This window comes from Nymphaea colorata, chromosome 3 (assembly GCF_008831285.2).
Source record: "Nymphaea colorata isolate Beijing-Zhang1983 chromosome 3, ASM883128v2, whole genome shotgun sequence".
Classification (NCBI taxonomy): domain Eukaryota; kingdom Viridiplantae; phylum Streptophyta; class Magnoliopsida; order Nymphaeales; family Nymphaeaceae; genus Nymphaea; species Nymphaea colorata.
This window is the reverse complement of record NC_045140.1, coordinates 18,069,203-18,085,402: the sequence shown is the minus strand read 5'-3', so window position 1 is coordinate 18,085,402 and position 16,200 is coordinate 18,069,203. Positions and strand designations below refer to the sequence as shown.

The following is a 16,200-nucleotide window of genomic DNA, read 5'->3' as shown; positions in this document are numbered from 1 at the left end:
TCAGAAAATTGTAGCACCTAGATGCTTTTGGTGAGGAGAAATTATTAATCAGAAACGCGAATGGTTTTCTTTCCCCCCTTAGGTTGCACGAATGGTTTTCTTCCCCACCTTAGGTTGGACTAAAGGCTCGATTCACTTTCCCAGCCACATTACGGGAAAAAATATGAAATCTACCTTAGGCTTCAAGTATATTTATAATGGGCGGCATGATTAACTTGTCACAGGCAAGTTAATATCATCTTATTTTGGTGATAACATGAATTCCTTTAGCTGTGTGGTCCTTATGAGCACCTCCATTGGGTCCTCTTGTCTGATGCAGCGTTACTCAAATCGTGAAAGCATAAATAGTGCTTGCATGTAGTCATAATGCATCCGTTGTAATTATGCTGTGCAGACAAATTCAAGTCAAATTAATGCAGACAGTCCAAATAGTTGAAATGGTTATGCAAAGTTGATGATCTAGTACAGAAGACATAGATAGAGGGTTGAGATTGCTCCTCTGAAACGTGCACCAGCACCAACTGATAAAGAAGGACCTTCAAGGCCATGTATATCATCAAAGAAATAAGGACTTGCAATGTTTCTTTAATTCCTTTAAAGGAATTGGCATAGATCCATGTCCTCCAGTAGGATGATGTATAGACGGTCACAATAGCAAAGCCGGTAAAGCAAAGGACTGAAATCCTCACGTTACCAGCTCAAATCTGGTTCCTAGCATATGATTAATGTGTTGAAATCTATACGTAAAAAGAGAAAATGAAAAAGGATTGCGATAGAATACGTATTCACTACATTAAGAACCTGACAAGTAATGTTCAACGGATTGTGTAATGGAGCTTCAGAGTCGATCAGAAAACTCCTAGCAGCTGGTGCTTGCGTGTATCTTCATACTAGAATGTATGCCAGCATGTGGTCGCATGCTTGGAATTTCCTGTGCTGACGCACCTGCAACTTGGATATCAAAAAATAGTTCACTTGCACTGAAATTCTCCCTTTTCATGAATTATCTCAATTTCGTCCAGGTCACACAGGAGATTGCCAACTTTCAAAAACCACTAGCTCTTATGGAAGAAATTTCCAGAGAAACAAAAGAGTTGCAATCCCTTTCCAGATATCCTTTTTTTACAACATAGGAATCATATAATATTCATCTCGTTTTATTGGAATACAAAAGTGATGTTGACATTGCTCACTGCGGAAATTTGGACACGATATGCTTTGCCCAAGATGAACAATGGACAACATGCGCGAGGTACCAGGAAATGTTGCTGAAGGGTTAGAAGGAAGATCTTAAGCAACCATCATTGGAATCCATAAAAATCAAGTGATTCTACCAAAAAAATGCTGCTCTACCTTTTCTTTTTTTTTTCTGAAACTATACATTGCTTGTGCTTCCTTGTCAAACTACGGGCCTGGATGATGGCTGCACCTCTACTGAAAAGGGCCAAAGTTAGCATCGATGTACTCAAGAATGCGATCGGTGAATTTCTAATCGTCAAATTGAACTTGGGAGACTGGCCAGCCTCTTCGTGGGAGCTCTTGATTAGTGGAAGGTGAAAGCTAGGTTCTGAACTGTTAATCAGTTTAGAATGGCCCTCACATTCTTGTAACAATATCAGCTAGCTTTCCTTCCCCAGCGTTTCATTTGAAGCAACTTTCGTTGGGATTTTATAGCAATAGTTTCATAAGGTTATCATTATGAGCTACGAGGACAATCTCCAACAACCATCAGAGGGTTAAACTCCAAAAGACACAAACATGAGAAATGTAACTTTATTTTCAATAATAGTTAAATTATGATAAGCACATTCATAGAAAAAATTATGAAAAAGAGCCTCAGACAATATTTTTTGCATTAATCTGAAAGTGTGCAGTTTTAGAACATAAACAATTTTAGCTTGCTTGCACGGACCAGTAAACTTTGGCAGTAACATAGTGTCATAGCATTAGGATCGAGTAGAGCTTGATCTCATCACATATTCATTGACGAGTTTTGCAAATGCAGATGATGTATCTTGCAACAGTTTTCTTGGAGAGTCGTACTCAGCAACAAGACCTGAGAAAGAAAGATATCAGAACAAACCATACAGCAGACAGAATTCTTGTTTTATCATAGTGATGTGCATTAGTATACCATTTTCCATAACTAGGACCATATCACTGTCCAAGACAGATGCCATTCGGTGTGCTATTGTAAGAATACTGCAATCGGAAAAATGTTGCCTCAATGTCTGTTGAATTAGACCATCTGTTGCAGTATCAACAGAAGCCGTTGCTTCATCAAGCACCAGAATTCTACTCTTCTTCAGAAGTACTCGTCCTAAACAGACTAGCTGCCTTTGGCCCACACTCCAGTTCTCTCCATTCTCAGTCACTACAATAATCGACATGGAAATTAGGAAACAAATGCAACCACAACTCAATTGGAAGCATCAACAAGAAAAGAAAAAAGACCTGCTGCGTCAAGTTTGCCATCCTTCTGCCTAACTACATCTCCAAGTTGGCACTTGTCTAAAGCCTAAAGTATGGCCAAAGCAATTATGTCAGGAAAATCCTCATTAATATGATCACGATAGCAAGAGTTTAACACATGGATACCTCCCAAATTTGCTCATCGGCATATTCTTCAAGAGGATCAAGATTGGTCCTCACAGTTCCTTGAAACATGGTTGGTTCTTGTGGAATGATGCTTAATCTAGACCTCAGATCATGCAACCCTATGGTTGAGATGTCAATTCCATCAATCACTATCCGACCATATGATGGATCAATTATACGGAAGAGGGCTTGCACAAGTGTGGATTTCCCACTGCCTGTTCTCCCAACGATGCCTGTTTTCGCCCCACCATGAAAGGTGCATGTAAAACCCTTTAGAACCAAAGGTAGATGTGGAGCATAACGTACCTACACCGGATGCTAAATGTTAATATTTAAGTGAAACCGCCAATTTGAGTGGCACTTCCTGGGCTAGACAAAATTACCTGCAACTCACTGATATCTATTTCTCCATGAGATGGCCACTTCTTGCTTGGTCTGTTTGTTTCAATCGTCAGAGGAGGTTCACTAGGAAGACGAGTGTATTGCAGAATTCTCTCCACAGAAATCATCCTATTCTCAGCATTGCATAAACACCAAACAAGATACATTTGCAGCATGTTCAAGTTCAAGCCATAGGTTACTGCTAATCCAGCAATTCCTGTAAAAAAATGTAGAACAGCGTTAATAGTTAAATCTAAATGAGTTGCATAAAGTCCCTGAGATTTCAAGTTGGTTGATTTTGAGAACTAGAAATCCATTTACCTGGATAGATTGCATCTTTAGGCAATGAAATCAAGAAAATCAAAGAAAAAGCAAAAATTAGAGAAGACAACACATCCAAACGTAGGCAGAGCCACTCCATGGCAGCAGAAATATGAAATTTTGGTCTAGAAAAGCCATCTATCAGCTGGAAGTTTCTGTTCAAGAACCTTGACTCTTCATTGAAACTCCTGATAGTGGATGATCCGGCTATCGACTCCGCAAAATGTTGTAGCATAGGGGCTTTGTATAGTCCAACAAGCCGGGATAATTCTCGAGAGGTTGGTAGATAATATTGCTGTCATCACAAATCATAAAAAAGATAAAAGCTAAATCAACTATCAGTGCCTATACAACATGAATTTGACATGGCTTATCATAAAAGGATACAAATGAAGAAGCTTCTTTTTTCAGATAACGTTGAATGGCACACACAGTTCCTAACACATAAAGCATCGTTACCTGCAACCATATGCCCACACAGGCCACTGGAATGAAAATAATGAGAACTTGCCATGAAATTTGTGAAATTACTGCAATGCTTCCAAGAAGTTGTATACCAGCAAAAACACAAGTTGCCAGCAACTCAGGAATGTAAAGATCAAGTTCACTCTGGTCACTTGATATCTGCAGTAAAGAAACTACCAAGATCAACTTGAATGTAGTCAAATAGAACATAGACAGAAGGCAGCATAGAACATAGAAGGCAATCACAGAGGTGAACTGACCCTACTAAGGATACGGCCTGTTGGAGTAGAATCGAGGAACGACATAGGAGCATGAAATATGCATGCATGTAACTTATTGAAGAGCACTGTCGCTGTTTTAAAGCCAACAGTTCCTATGAGCAAAACTGTGAATAGCTCACACACGGCACTGGCCAAGGACAGTATAATGTAGACAACAATCAAAGTAAATCCGCTCACTGAGGATGGATGCTCATCTGAAACTGGTGTTGCCCAAGCCATCCAATAGTTGCTGCCTATTTGAAGAAGGTTATAGACAATATGGCTCAGCAAAATAAGTGGGACTAGTGCTCCACCATATGATGTTGTAATATATTCCCAATACACAGAAAAGCCTACTCTTCCTTTCTCTCGCTCTTCTTCTTGAACAAGCTGGTAATTTTTCTCTGTTGGCTGCTCCAACTCGACACCATTACCATTACTTTCACCATCTCTATCTTTCTCGTGTCCATGCATTTCTATCTCAAAAGATCTGTTAAGTTCATTGACATCTAATCCTTGTGAATCAAGTGCAGTGGCAGCTTCAATGGCTGACAGAGCATGCTCATGTGCACCAACAAGCTCCATGAAGTCAGTCCCAGAGCCAAGGATCTTGTCATAGGGGCCAGACTGTGTTATTTGTCCATCTCGCATTACCTGCATTAGAAGCATAACGATACAGTATGAGGCTACCGATTCCCATATGAAAGATAAGTTCAATGAACAAGAATCATAAACAACGGAGCACTCACCAAAACAAGGTCGGCAGTAGGTAAAAATTCCACTTGATGTGTTACATATATCACTGTTTTCGAACCTAAGAAACCATGCAAGCACTCCTGAATGAATGGAGCTGATCAGTCAGGGATAAGGCAATGAGCATGGACCTTGTGTTTCAAAATAATAGTTTGTACTAAAGAATTTTGAAATTAATATTGTCTGAGAAAGAAAAAGAACAAAAATACTTTAAGAAAAATAGTAAACTGAGAAAGCGAAGAGATTTGACTTTCGATTACGATTAACAATTCGATGAAATACTAAACGCAGGAGAAGTGAAGTTGAAAATGGAGAGACATGCCTTAAAGAGGTGACTGCCTGTGTGAGCATCAACAGCACTAAAAGGATCATCAAAGAGATAAACATCAGCATCCTGGTACAGAGCACGTGCAATTTGTACTCTTTGCTTCTGGCCGCCACTCAGGTTAATTCCTCTCTCTCCTATAGTAGTTTGATCTCCAAAAGGTAACAACTCTATGTCCTTTCTTAAATCACAAGCGTCAATGACACGTTCATACCTATCTCTGTCCATCTCCTTACCAAAAAGTATATTCTCCTCAATCTTCCCACTTTGGATCCAGGGTGACTGAGCAACAAAGGCTGTTGTTCCACTCAATCGAACAGTTCCAGATATTCTTTCAACCTCGCCTAAGATGCAAGATAGGAGGCTTGTCTTGCCTGACCCAACAGTGCCACATACAGCAACTTTCATCCCGTGCTGTACTTTGAAGTTCAAATTTTGCAGAGTAGGAACGCTTGAAGATGGATCCCAAGAAAAGACACCATCGTATATTTCAACTGCCAAAGTAGACACATCTTTAGATAGTTTCTCAACTGCATCAGTTTTCATTTCTTCAAGACGAAGGAATGAAGCAATCCTATCAAGGGAAACTTTAATTTGAGCAATCATTGAGACAGTATCTGGCAGATTGTAAATGGCCTGTTGAAGTATCTCAATTGTCGCAAGGGCAGATAGAACCTTGCCAGACATAAGTGGGATCCCTAGAAGCATGCATGAACCGAATGCAGCAGCAGATATGAAAATAGGTGCTCCCCAGAAGAGAAAACTTACAAAAGCTGTTGTATAAATGTACTTCCTCAACCAGTTTGTCTCAGTGTTTCTCAAATCCATAACCTTTGACAAGAACCTCATTTCCCAGGCCTGGAGTTTTAGTATCCTCATGTTCCTCAGGATCTCAGAAGTTGCTTTCATTCTCTCATCCTTTGATTCCATAAGCTTCTCCTGGAGGCCCTCTTGGGATTTGACCAGAGGGAGGTTTGCTAGCATAATTAGGAAAGCTGCCACCAGAGCAGAAAGTGAAGCTAATCCCAAGTTCCTGTACAAGATTGCCAAAGCTAAAATGATTTGAAGAGGCACAACCCATAGGTCATGCACGTACCAACAGAAAAGTGCAATCCGATCAGCATCAACACTCATCAAATTCATAATCTCCCCACTCGTATGCATTTTCCGAGATTGGCTAGACAAAGAAAGGCCTTTCTTATAAATTGTCGCATTCAGTGCTGCCCTGTTTCTAATGCCGATTTGCCGTGTTAGGAAATACCAATGTCTCTGTGAAAAACTCTGTACAAGCTTAGCCACAAGAAACACAGAAACCAGGACGTAGCCTTCATGGGCAAACCTCTGGCGACCATTGATATATTGCACTAACGAGTCGATTAGGTAAGGGCCAACGAATGAGGAAAGACTGTACAGGAGACAGAAGAATCCTGCCCATGCTACATCCTTCCAGACAAAGGAGAACAATGCTTTCGCCAGTCTGAGTTTTCCCATATAATCAGTAGACTCTCCCTCATCGAGTTTGCTTCTAAAAGCGGGATAAACAAATTTTGCACTATCCTTCTTAGCTACTTCAGGTACATCTTCTAGGTCTAACGCTTTGCTGTTACCAACTGGAAACAGGGGACTCAACCACGAAAAAGTCAGCAGGCTGAGAAAGCCTGCAGTTGCATATGGAGTGACGTTATTAGCAACATCCTTCTTTTCTGTGGAACCATTCAATAGAGGTTCCCTGAGATGGGTCCTTTCATTATCGTCTGTGCTAAAAATGCCGCGTAGGGAAGCGCAACAAAGGAACAAGGCGGCAAAACTACATAACAAATCTGCCCAAAAGAAACATGACCCCTTATAGAAGGCCACATCAATAACAAAGCTATAAAAAGACAAGACGAAGAACACCAACCACCATATTCGCAGCAAAATTTGAAATCTTTGCCATGACATCCCAAATCTCAGGAACCCCGAAATTGCACCCCAGGCCACAGCTTGCTCCATCCAGTCAACTTGGGCAATGGTGGTTTCAACCGAACTGCCATCCCAGTACTTCAAATAATGGTAAGTGCTCAAGCCACCGAACAGAAAGCACAATCCCAAGCTACAGATAAGGGACAAATTGTACAAAAAACCAGAAGTTTTATAGGACTTGAGCGTCGACCGCCTCAGGAAGACCCAGAGAAGTGTTAGCAGCAGGAAAAACAGATGTACTCCCAACGAGATAGAGTGCCGGAAAAGGGGAGTAAATAGCAGAAAATCCCCATTAAGAACATGGGTATTGCCAAAAATTAAGAAACTGTGAGTAAGAGTGCTAAACATGGTCGTGTTCATGGCACGCTTCCAATAGCAATCTTAAGAGAGAAACCAAGAGAAACGAGAAGCGGTCTCTGTCATGCGAGTCCCCCAGCTGATGGTATGCCGACTGGTGGGAGATCGATAAAACCGGTAACCAGGCATCATGCAACTGAAAAAGAGAAACCGTCACCAAATGATATTGGAAAGCTGCACATATTTACGGGACGTGAGTTCTATTGCATGGATGCTTGGATACACGACATTTTAGTTGCCGAATATACCATTCCCGTCCACAGCTATATAAGCTGTCGGAATAGGAAGGAAAAGAGGCTTCAAGAGGAGATATCTCCCCTCCACCCCACAAACAAAACAAAATTTGAAAAACAAAACTAATTACTTTAAAATACAGATTACCTAAACTAAATAATCAACTTGATCAAGAGAAAAGAATTTAAATGTAATAATACCCCCACACAGTTCATTAGCCAAGCTCAGAATAACCAGTTGCCCTGGTAGTGAAGGTTACTCCAGTGCTTAGGAGTCAAAGCAGGCGGCTTTATCGAACGGCAGATACCTCTGCTAAAGGTCTACCCACTCTTTCTCCTTGCCGACAAAGGGAAAGTGACAGGCTTTCGTTTCGGGTCGTTGGAGCATGTGGAATTTCAAGGTTTCAACCGGCGGCTTGTGCATGAGTCGGCATCATAAGACATTTCTTTCCTCAAAAGTTTCAAGCCACGCGTTTCCTTTTGGTCTTATTAAAAAGTCACCCTTTCCACGCTCCAATTTCCTCCGAGACAACAATCACCTTCCTTTTGGGGAGGGCAATTTTTCATGTTTTGCCTTCAAACGTGGGATGTCATGCTCATACGTTACATTAGAGGGGCATTTGATAATTTTGTTGGTTTTTTTTTTCAGAACTTACTTTTGCTTATACCAGGGGAGTGATCTTCCATTTAACTAACAGGAGTATTTTGGACATTTTCATTACTTAACGCATAATCTATTGTTAAGGGCTATAATATGTAACATGCTCCCCTCCTAGAAAGGATTGGTTATATGAAGAAAGGGTATGAACGCCTACACTTGCCCGACAAGGCCGGCGTAGTGTTTCATACCCTTTCTCTCTTATGGACTAACCTAGGAATAGCTTCAATTCTCCTTCCTTCCTTCCTTCAAGTCATGTTAGTACATGTTTGATGGGTCGTGCCGAATCTTTAACTTGAATAGCAGGAAAATGGTAAAAGGAGCAAATGGTGGCATAGATTCAAATCCAAAGAAGTGAGGTATTTTTTTGAAAATAACTGAAAGAATAGGGCGTAAACAAGATTTTCTAATATCAAAATATTCCTTACTTCCTTGGGGATCAAGTTTACTAAATTATCCTATGCCCCACAATTTGCAACAGGGTTAGTGGATGACTTCTGACGAAGTAATGCTGACGGCACTGACAATAAGTGGAACCCCCCTAAACTGAGTTGGTTGGTGCCAATGGTGTGGAGTTTGGATTAAACCTTGGAAAGTTAAGGAGAGACGCTTTGAAGAGGCTGAAGAGACGTCACCTTAGCACAACACTGCTTATCTCTTGAATACACAAGTTAGTCTCTACCTTGCTCGAAAAGGATCATGTTCAACTCAGAGGAGATTTTTTTTTGTTTTCGAGAAATTCTTCATAAAATGCGGTTAAACACCTAACTTAGTGATATTGTTAAAAGCGTACTTAACTTTTGCACCGTTTATCAAAATTAACTTTAGGTTATGGCTTACTTAAAGCTATGGAATGTGAGAAAAAGATTAAAGCACGCACAAATGAAAAAGATTAAATTTATTGCTTTGCATTAGCTTCTTCAATATACGTAACGGTCTCAGTACATAATAGATTATATTTAAGTTAAATATTTTTATTTGCAATTAAATTAGTCAGCTGAAGGATTTTTTTCTTTATTATGGCTAGAAGGTTACGATATAAACCTATATGTATTTCACAAAAATATATAATTTTAAATCAATTTTTAAGGGGAAAGGTAGTGATTTATAACCGAATTAACACTTAATCTGAAGAAAAAAAAAATCTCCTAGAGATGCTTGGCTAAGCATGAAATGACATGAATGGATTTTTTAGCAATAATAAAAAATTGGGTCTGTATCAATTATCATCAACTTTAATGCTTTTTGAAAACTTCCGTCTAAAATAAATCATGTGTACGTTTTGGTCTAATGCTAAAGGCGTCGCGCTCAAGCCCACCAGAAGTTGGATTAGCCGGACCTTTACTAGCTTATGCCAAGAGAAGGGCATTGGGTTTTTACAATGCCAAGAGGACTTTTGTAAAGAATTCATGATTTTCCACAAACCATGTCCCCGACGGGAACTTGATTTGTTTCTTGCAATCCTTCTGGGCAAGAGTTCCCAATAGATTTATTTTATTTCTAAGTTGCTTTCTGAAATGCACATTCATGCTTTCAGATGCTCCACAATAAACAAAATAATATCAAGGGCACATTTTCGTAGGCACAGACAAGCTTGGATTTCCCACGAATGATGTGACTGGAAATCACAGATCACAATAATCTTGAAATTTAGAGAAACATGGAATTGCAATTATTATTCTTTGGTCGACAAGGCTCAACATGAAACTTCATGATTCTTGTCTTAGATCCCGGTACTGGTGATCGGTAAGTTGCTTCTGAAAAATATTTTAAAAAACATTATAAGTCCACTCGTGAAAAATTAGATAAGCACATATATAAAATTCAATAATCCAGTTAACAGTGCATTGTAAAGTTCTTTTCCCACTGAGTAAAATGCTTTGGTGCTTTGTGAACCATTTACTTTTACTCTCTTTGCTCCATCTTAGGCATCTCATCCACAGAAAGAAATGAAAAGGTAAATTATCGCCATCTTATTAAGGAACACTCAATCAAGAAATCATATACAGATGCAGATGCTAGAGATTAAACAACAATCAAAATCTAAAATCTGAACCTATCTGTAGACACAACAAAAAAAGATCCTATCCACTGAAGAATGTAAGTGATGCCGTCGTATTGCTTGTAGCTCATTTATCTTATAGAGCAACTATTCTCCACATGCAACTTAGTAAGAAGGTTCTTCCTTGCCATGAATTGCATTAACTTGACAAAAAATTGTCACGTCTGGAATAACTACTTAGCATCATTAACCACCAAATTCTGAAAACTAGTGCTGGATCTCATCTCGTACTCATTTACAAGCATTGAAAATGCTGAGGAGGCATCCTGCAAAAGTTTTCCTGGAGATTCATATTCAGCAACAGTACCTAATGGGAAAAAACAAAAGGTAGTTAAGCACAGAGAGAAATGGACCAAGGGAACCTTTTTCCAAAGATAATAGTAAGCAACAAACCATTGTCCAAGACAAGGACCATATCACTGTCGAGAACAGATGCTATCCGGTGTGCTATTGTCAGAATGCTGCAATCAGAAAAATGTTGCCGCAATGTCTGCTGAATTAGGCCATCAGTTACAGTGTCAACAGAAGCAGTTGCTTCATCAAGCACCAAAATTTTACTCTTCTTCAATAACACTCTCCCCAAACAAACGAGCTGCCTCTGACCCACACTCCAATTCTCTCCATTCTCAGTCACTGCAACAATCAGCATTAAGATTTAGACACAAAATACAACTATGACAAAAATATCACAAATGAAGAACCAGACCTGTTGCATCAAGCTTGTGGTCTTTCTGCCTCACCACTTCACCAAGTTGGCATTTGTGTTTTGTCTAAAGCCTGAAACATAACATGCACAAAGGACATAGAAGAAAGTAATCTTAAAACTTTGACTAATCGATGTCGACAATTGTCAAAGGATAACACATGGATACCTCCCAAATTTCTTCATCAGTATATTCTTCCAAAGAATCAAGATTGGTCCTTATGGTTCCCTCAAACATTGTTGGTTCTTGAGGGATGATGCTTAATCTAGATCTCAGGTCATGCAGCCCAACTGTAGAGATGTCAATACCGTCTATCACAATCTGACCACATGATGGGTCAATAATGCGAAAGAGTGTTTGCACAAGCGTGGATTTCCCACTGCCTGTTCTTCCCACTATGCCCGTCTTTGACCCTCCACGAAAGGTGCATGTGAGACCTTTTAAAACCAGTGGCAGATGAGGAGCATAGCGGACGTACACCAAATGCCAAATGTTAATGCCGACTCCATTTTCAAAGACAGACTTTGACATGTGATAAAGCCATAACTACCTGCAGATTGCTGATATCAATTTCTCCATAAGATGGCCAATCCCTGCTTGGCATGCTAGTTTCTATTGTAAGAGGAGGTTCAGGAGGAATACGAGGATACTGTAGAATTCGTTCCACAGAGATCATATTATTATCGACATTTAAGCACCATATGAAATATATTTGCAACATGTTCAGGTTTAACCCATAAGTCACGGCCAATCCTGCAATTCCTGAAAGAAAAAATAAAAGAACAGTTTTGAGAATATGCAGATCATACATACTTCATGATATCTCTTAGATGTTAGATGCAGTGAGAATATGTGGTCTTGCAAGATATGAATGCAGTTCCCTGGATCAATTATGCCCATGGGCAATGAGATCAAGAAAACCAAAGAAAATGCAAAAATGAGAGACGACAGAAGATCCAAGCGCAAACAAAGCCACTCCATTGCAGCAGCAGAATGAAAGTTGGCTTAGAAAAGTTATCTATCACCAGGAGGTTTGTCCTCATGAATCTTGACTCTTCATTGAAACTCCTAATTATAGATGATCCAGAGATAGTCTCCAAAAAATCTGCAGCATAGGGGCCTCAAACTCCAATCGGGCTAGTTCACGAGAAGTGGGCAAGTAGTATTGCTGCCACAATATGAGCCATTGAAATCAACCAAATCAACTGATGAAACAAAAATCTAGAGAAAAAAATTGGAAAAGCATCCTTTCCAAATCTATGTATATTCACCCAAAAAAGTTTCTAGTACAGTATACACAACACTGAAGCATCCTTACCTGCAACCACACGCAGGCAGCAACAACTGGTACGAAAACAACAAAAACTTGCCATGAAATCTGTGAAATCACTGCAATGCTCGCAAGAAGCTCTATAACATAGAAAGCACAAGATCCCATCAACCCTAAAATGGATAGGTCTACTTCACTCTCATCAGTTGATACCTGAAGGAAAAGAAAAAAGGTAAATACAACATGCTCCTGGCTGAGTGGAACTACAACAAGAAGACAACAACAAATGGACTTACCCTGTTTAGAATACGACCAGTTGGAGTAGAATCAAAGAACGACATTGGTGAACGAAATATGCACATGTGCAGCTTATTGAAGAGTACTGTTGCAGTTTTAAAGCCAACAGTTCCTATTAACAAGGCCATGATCAGGTCACATATAGCACTAGCCATCGACAACACAACGTAGACTAAAATCAAAGTAATTCCGCCCACAGGAGATGACTTCTCATCAGAAACTGGTGTGGCTGATGCCACCCAATAATTGCTTCCTATTTCAAAAGAGTTAAAGGCAATTTGACTAAGTAGAATCAATGGGACTAATGCCCCACCATATGTTGCTGTAATATATTCCCAGTATACTGAGAGGCCGACTCTTCCTTCCTCTCTCTCTTCTTCTTGAACAAGCTGGTACTTTTCCTCTACCAGCTGTTCTATCTTATCTTTATCATCATTAATCTCATCATATCCAAATTCATCCTTTTCATTGCTTTCCACCTTAGGACCTATGTTTAAATCATTGACATCTGATGGTTGTGAATCAAGAGCAGCACCAGCAGCTTTTAGGGCTGACAGAGTATGCTCATGTGCACCAACCAGTTCCATGAAGTCGGATCCAGAGCTAAGAATGCTAGCATAATGACCAGATTATGTAATCCTCCCATCTCGCATAACCTACGATGAGACATAACCACGAATTTAGAGGCCAGAAACTCCACCAGAAACGAAAAGAAGAAACTTGAGAACAATAATCAAAGACACCAAAAAACTCACCAGAACAATATCAGCACTGGGTAGAAATTCCACTTGATGGGTTACAGAGTCTTTGAACCTAAGAAACCATGCAAACATTCCCGCAAAAATGAAGTAATTTGCACGTGGCAAAAGAAGTCAACTTTTATGTGTTGCATTTCATATAAATGACTTACACCCTCAGGAATGAGAACTTTCAGAACCAACAAGGGACCAAAGCATTGAAGAACATAAAGTATGAAAAGGAGAAATACATTTCAATCATGAATCTGAAGATTTTATCTCGTTATCAGTACCCTGATTAGGTGCATCACATAATTAGACTGATGAAATATTAAATGCAGGAAATTAGTCGCAAAAAAAAAAAAAACACATACCTTAAAAAGGTGACTTCCGGTGTGAGCGACAACAGCAGTAAAAGGATCATCAAGTAAATAAATGTCAGCATCCTGGTATAGAGCCCGTGCAATTTGCACTCTCTGTTTCTGCCCACCACTCAGGTTAATTCCTCTTTCCCCTGTGATGGTTTGATCTCCAAAGGGCAGTATTTCCAGGTCCTTCTTTAAATCACAAACATCAAGGACCTGTTCACACCTTTCTCTGTCCATCTCTTTGCCGAAAAGAATATTCTAATTCAATCTTACCACCCTGTACCCAAGGAGACTGAACAACATGTTAGGAACAAAACACAATAAACTCTCCTCTCGCACTCTCAAGAGGAGGTTAGAAGCAACAAGGAAGAAAACAACGATTTACGTAGTTCGGAGCAATAATCTCCTACGTCCACATGCACCTTTCGTGGAGGGTCAAAGACGAGCATAGTGGGAAGAACAGGCAGTGGGAAATCCACGCTTGTGCAAACACTCTTTCGCATAATTGACCCATCATGTGGTCAGATTGTGATAGACGGTATTGACATCTCTACAGTTGAGCTGCATGACTTGAGATCTGTTAGGAACAAAACACAATAAACTCTCCTCTCGCACTCTCAAAAGAGGGTTAGAAGCAACAAGGAAGAAGACAACAATTTACATGGTTCGGAGCAATAATCTCCTACATCCACGATCACACAGATCTCTTGTATTCTCTCTCTTAGATGAACACACAGTACAGACACTCACCAGCGGCAGCCATCCTCAAAACATAAGGATTAGGGCCAACCCGCATTTGTACAAAATGACATATATGCCCTTACATTATTATAAATGAGTGTCCAGTATGGATCAAGTTCCATACACCAACACAACATAGGCAGTTCTTTCACTCAAACGGACAGTTCCAAATATCCTTGGAACCTCGCCTAGAATGCAAGAAAGCAGGCTAGTTTTTCCTGAACCAACAGGACCACAGACCGCAATCTTCATCCCATGGTTAACTTTCAAATTGAGATTTTGCAGGGTAGAATGGCTTGATAGTGGATCCCAAGAGAAGGTACCATCACATATCTCAACAGCTGGCATAAAATTGTCTTTAGGCAATTTCTCAACTGCGTCTGGTTGCATATCTTCAAGTTGAAGAAAAGATGAAATCCTATCAAGGGAAACTTTAACTTGCGTGATCATTGAAATAGTGTCTGGCAGGGTGTAAATTGGCTGCTGTAGTATCTCAAATGTAGCGAGTGCCGATAGAACCTTTCCGGACCTAAGTGGGATTCCCAGAATCATGCACGACCCAAACGCAGCTGCAGATATGAAAATAGGTGCACCCCAAATAACAAAATTCATAAATGCTGATGTATAAATGAGTTTTTTCAACCAACTTTCTTCAGTTTTCCGTAAGTCCATAATCTTTGACAAGAACCTCATTTCCCAAGCCTGGAGTTTCAGAATCCTCATGTTCCTCAAGATCTCGGAAGTTGCCTTCATGCTCTCATCCTTTGTCTCCATAAGCTTTTCTTGGAAGTCCTCTTGCCATTTAAAAAGTTTGCCAACATAACCAGGAAAGCAGCTATCAAGGCAGCAATTGAAGCTAATCCGAGTTTCTTGTATAGAATTGCTAAAGCAATAGTAACTTCAAGAGGCACCACCCACAGGTCATGCAAGTACCCACTAAATTCGCCAATCCTACGGGCGTCCACACTCACCAGATTTATGATCTCCCCGCTAGTACGTTGCTTCCGAGATTTGCTAGAGAGAGAAAGACCTTTTTCATAAATCATGGCACTCAGTGCTGCTCTGTTTCTGATACCAATCTGCCGTGTTATGAAAAGCCAGTGTCGCTGTGAGACACTTTGCACCACCTTAGCGGAAAGAAAGACAATAACCAGGAAGTAGCCTTCGTGGGCAAACCTCTGGCGGCCATTGACATACTGGACCAGTGAGTCGATAAGGTAAGAACCAACAAACGTAGAAAGAGTATGCAGTAGGCAGAGGAACGCTGTCCATAATACTTCCTTCCAGACAGTGCAAAACAACGTTTTGAACCATCCCAATCTCTTGCAAATGAGGTTTCTGTTCATAGTGCCGATGATATTCTCCTAGAAGTGGAAGGTTTTGAAAATATTGAACAAAGTGACTTGAACAGAAAAAATGTTTATACCAAATTTTAGATCAACAAAAAAATGTTTATATACTTAGTATGGGATAATTTGAGACTTATCTTTCATGAAGTATATCCATGTGAAATGAGAAAAGCTGTCAAGGAAAAGAACATAATGTTTACTTTCAGAATTTGAAGGTTCAAGAGCAGGTCCAGCACATCTTAACAAATGATCTCAAAAGGCTGTGAAGCGCTTTCATTATCGATTGAAAAGGAAGAACATGAACCTTACACAAATGACAACTGGGACACAACTAACCACAAGAACTGAAACTTACACTA

General features: G+C 40.0%; 2 protein-coding genes across 4 annotated transcripts; both read right to left on the bottom strand.

Moving 5' to 3' along the window:
- Positions 1-1,766: 1,766 nt before the first annotated feature.
- LOC116250241 (ABC transporter C family member 3-like) lies at positions 1,767-7,739 on the bottom strand. 3 transcript variants are annotated; one of them, XM_031623802.2, is made up of 10 exons: positions 5,101-7,732; positions 4,775-4,861; positions 4,026-4,679; positions 3,760-3,924; positions 3,316-3,595; positions 2,982-3,250; positions 2,599-2,904; positions 2,455-2,518; positions 2,135-2,374; positions 1,767-2,056 (listed from the first exon to the last, which is right to left on the bottom strand). In XM_031623802.2, exons 1-10 carry the CDS (start codon positions 7,423-7,425, stop codon positions 1,947-1,949), a joined length of 4,500 nt encoding a protein of 1,499 aa, XP_031479662.1. In that variant the 5' UTR covers positions 7,426-7,732; the 3' UTR covers positions 1,767-1,946. The 3 variants fall into 3 exon arrangements, with proteins under 3 accessions (XP_031479662.1, XP_031479656.1, XP_031479661.1); XM_031623796.2 differs by having other exon boundaries at positions 1,768-2,056; positions 2,982-3,196; positions 3,301-3,595; positions 5,101-7,730; XM_031623801.2 differs by lacking the exons at positions 1,767-2,056; positions 2,135-2,374; positions 2,455-2,518; positions 2,599-2,904; positions 3,316-3,595 and having other exon boundaries at positions 3,033-3,196; positions 5,101-7,739.
- A 2,555-nt stretch (positions 7,740-10,294) lies between these two features.
- Positions 10,295-15,838, bottom strand: LOC116250797 (ABC transporter C family member 3-like). Its single transcript, XM_050076790.1, is given in 16 exon segments — positions 10,295-10,682; positions 10,769-11,008; positions 11,082-11,145; positions 11,248-11,553; positions 11,630-11,841; positions 11,955-12,080; positions 12,083-12,184; positions 12,187-12,247; positions 12,398-12,562; positions 12,646-13,302; positions 13,402-13,448; positions 13,451-13,482; positions 13,759-14,009; positions 14,011-14,043; positions 14,619-15,298; positions 15,301-15,838. Coding segments are annotated over 16 exon segments (3,648 nt in total). The 3' UTR covers positions 10,295-10,548.
- Positions 15,839-16,200: the final 362 nt, after the last annotated feature.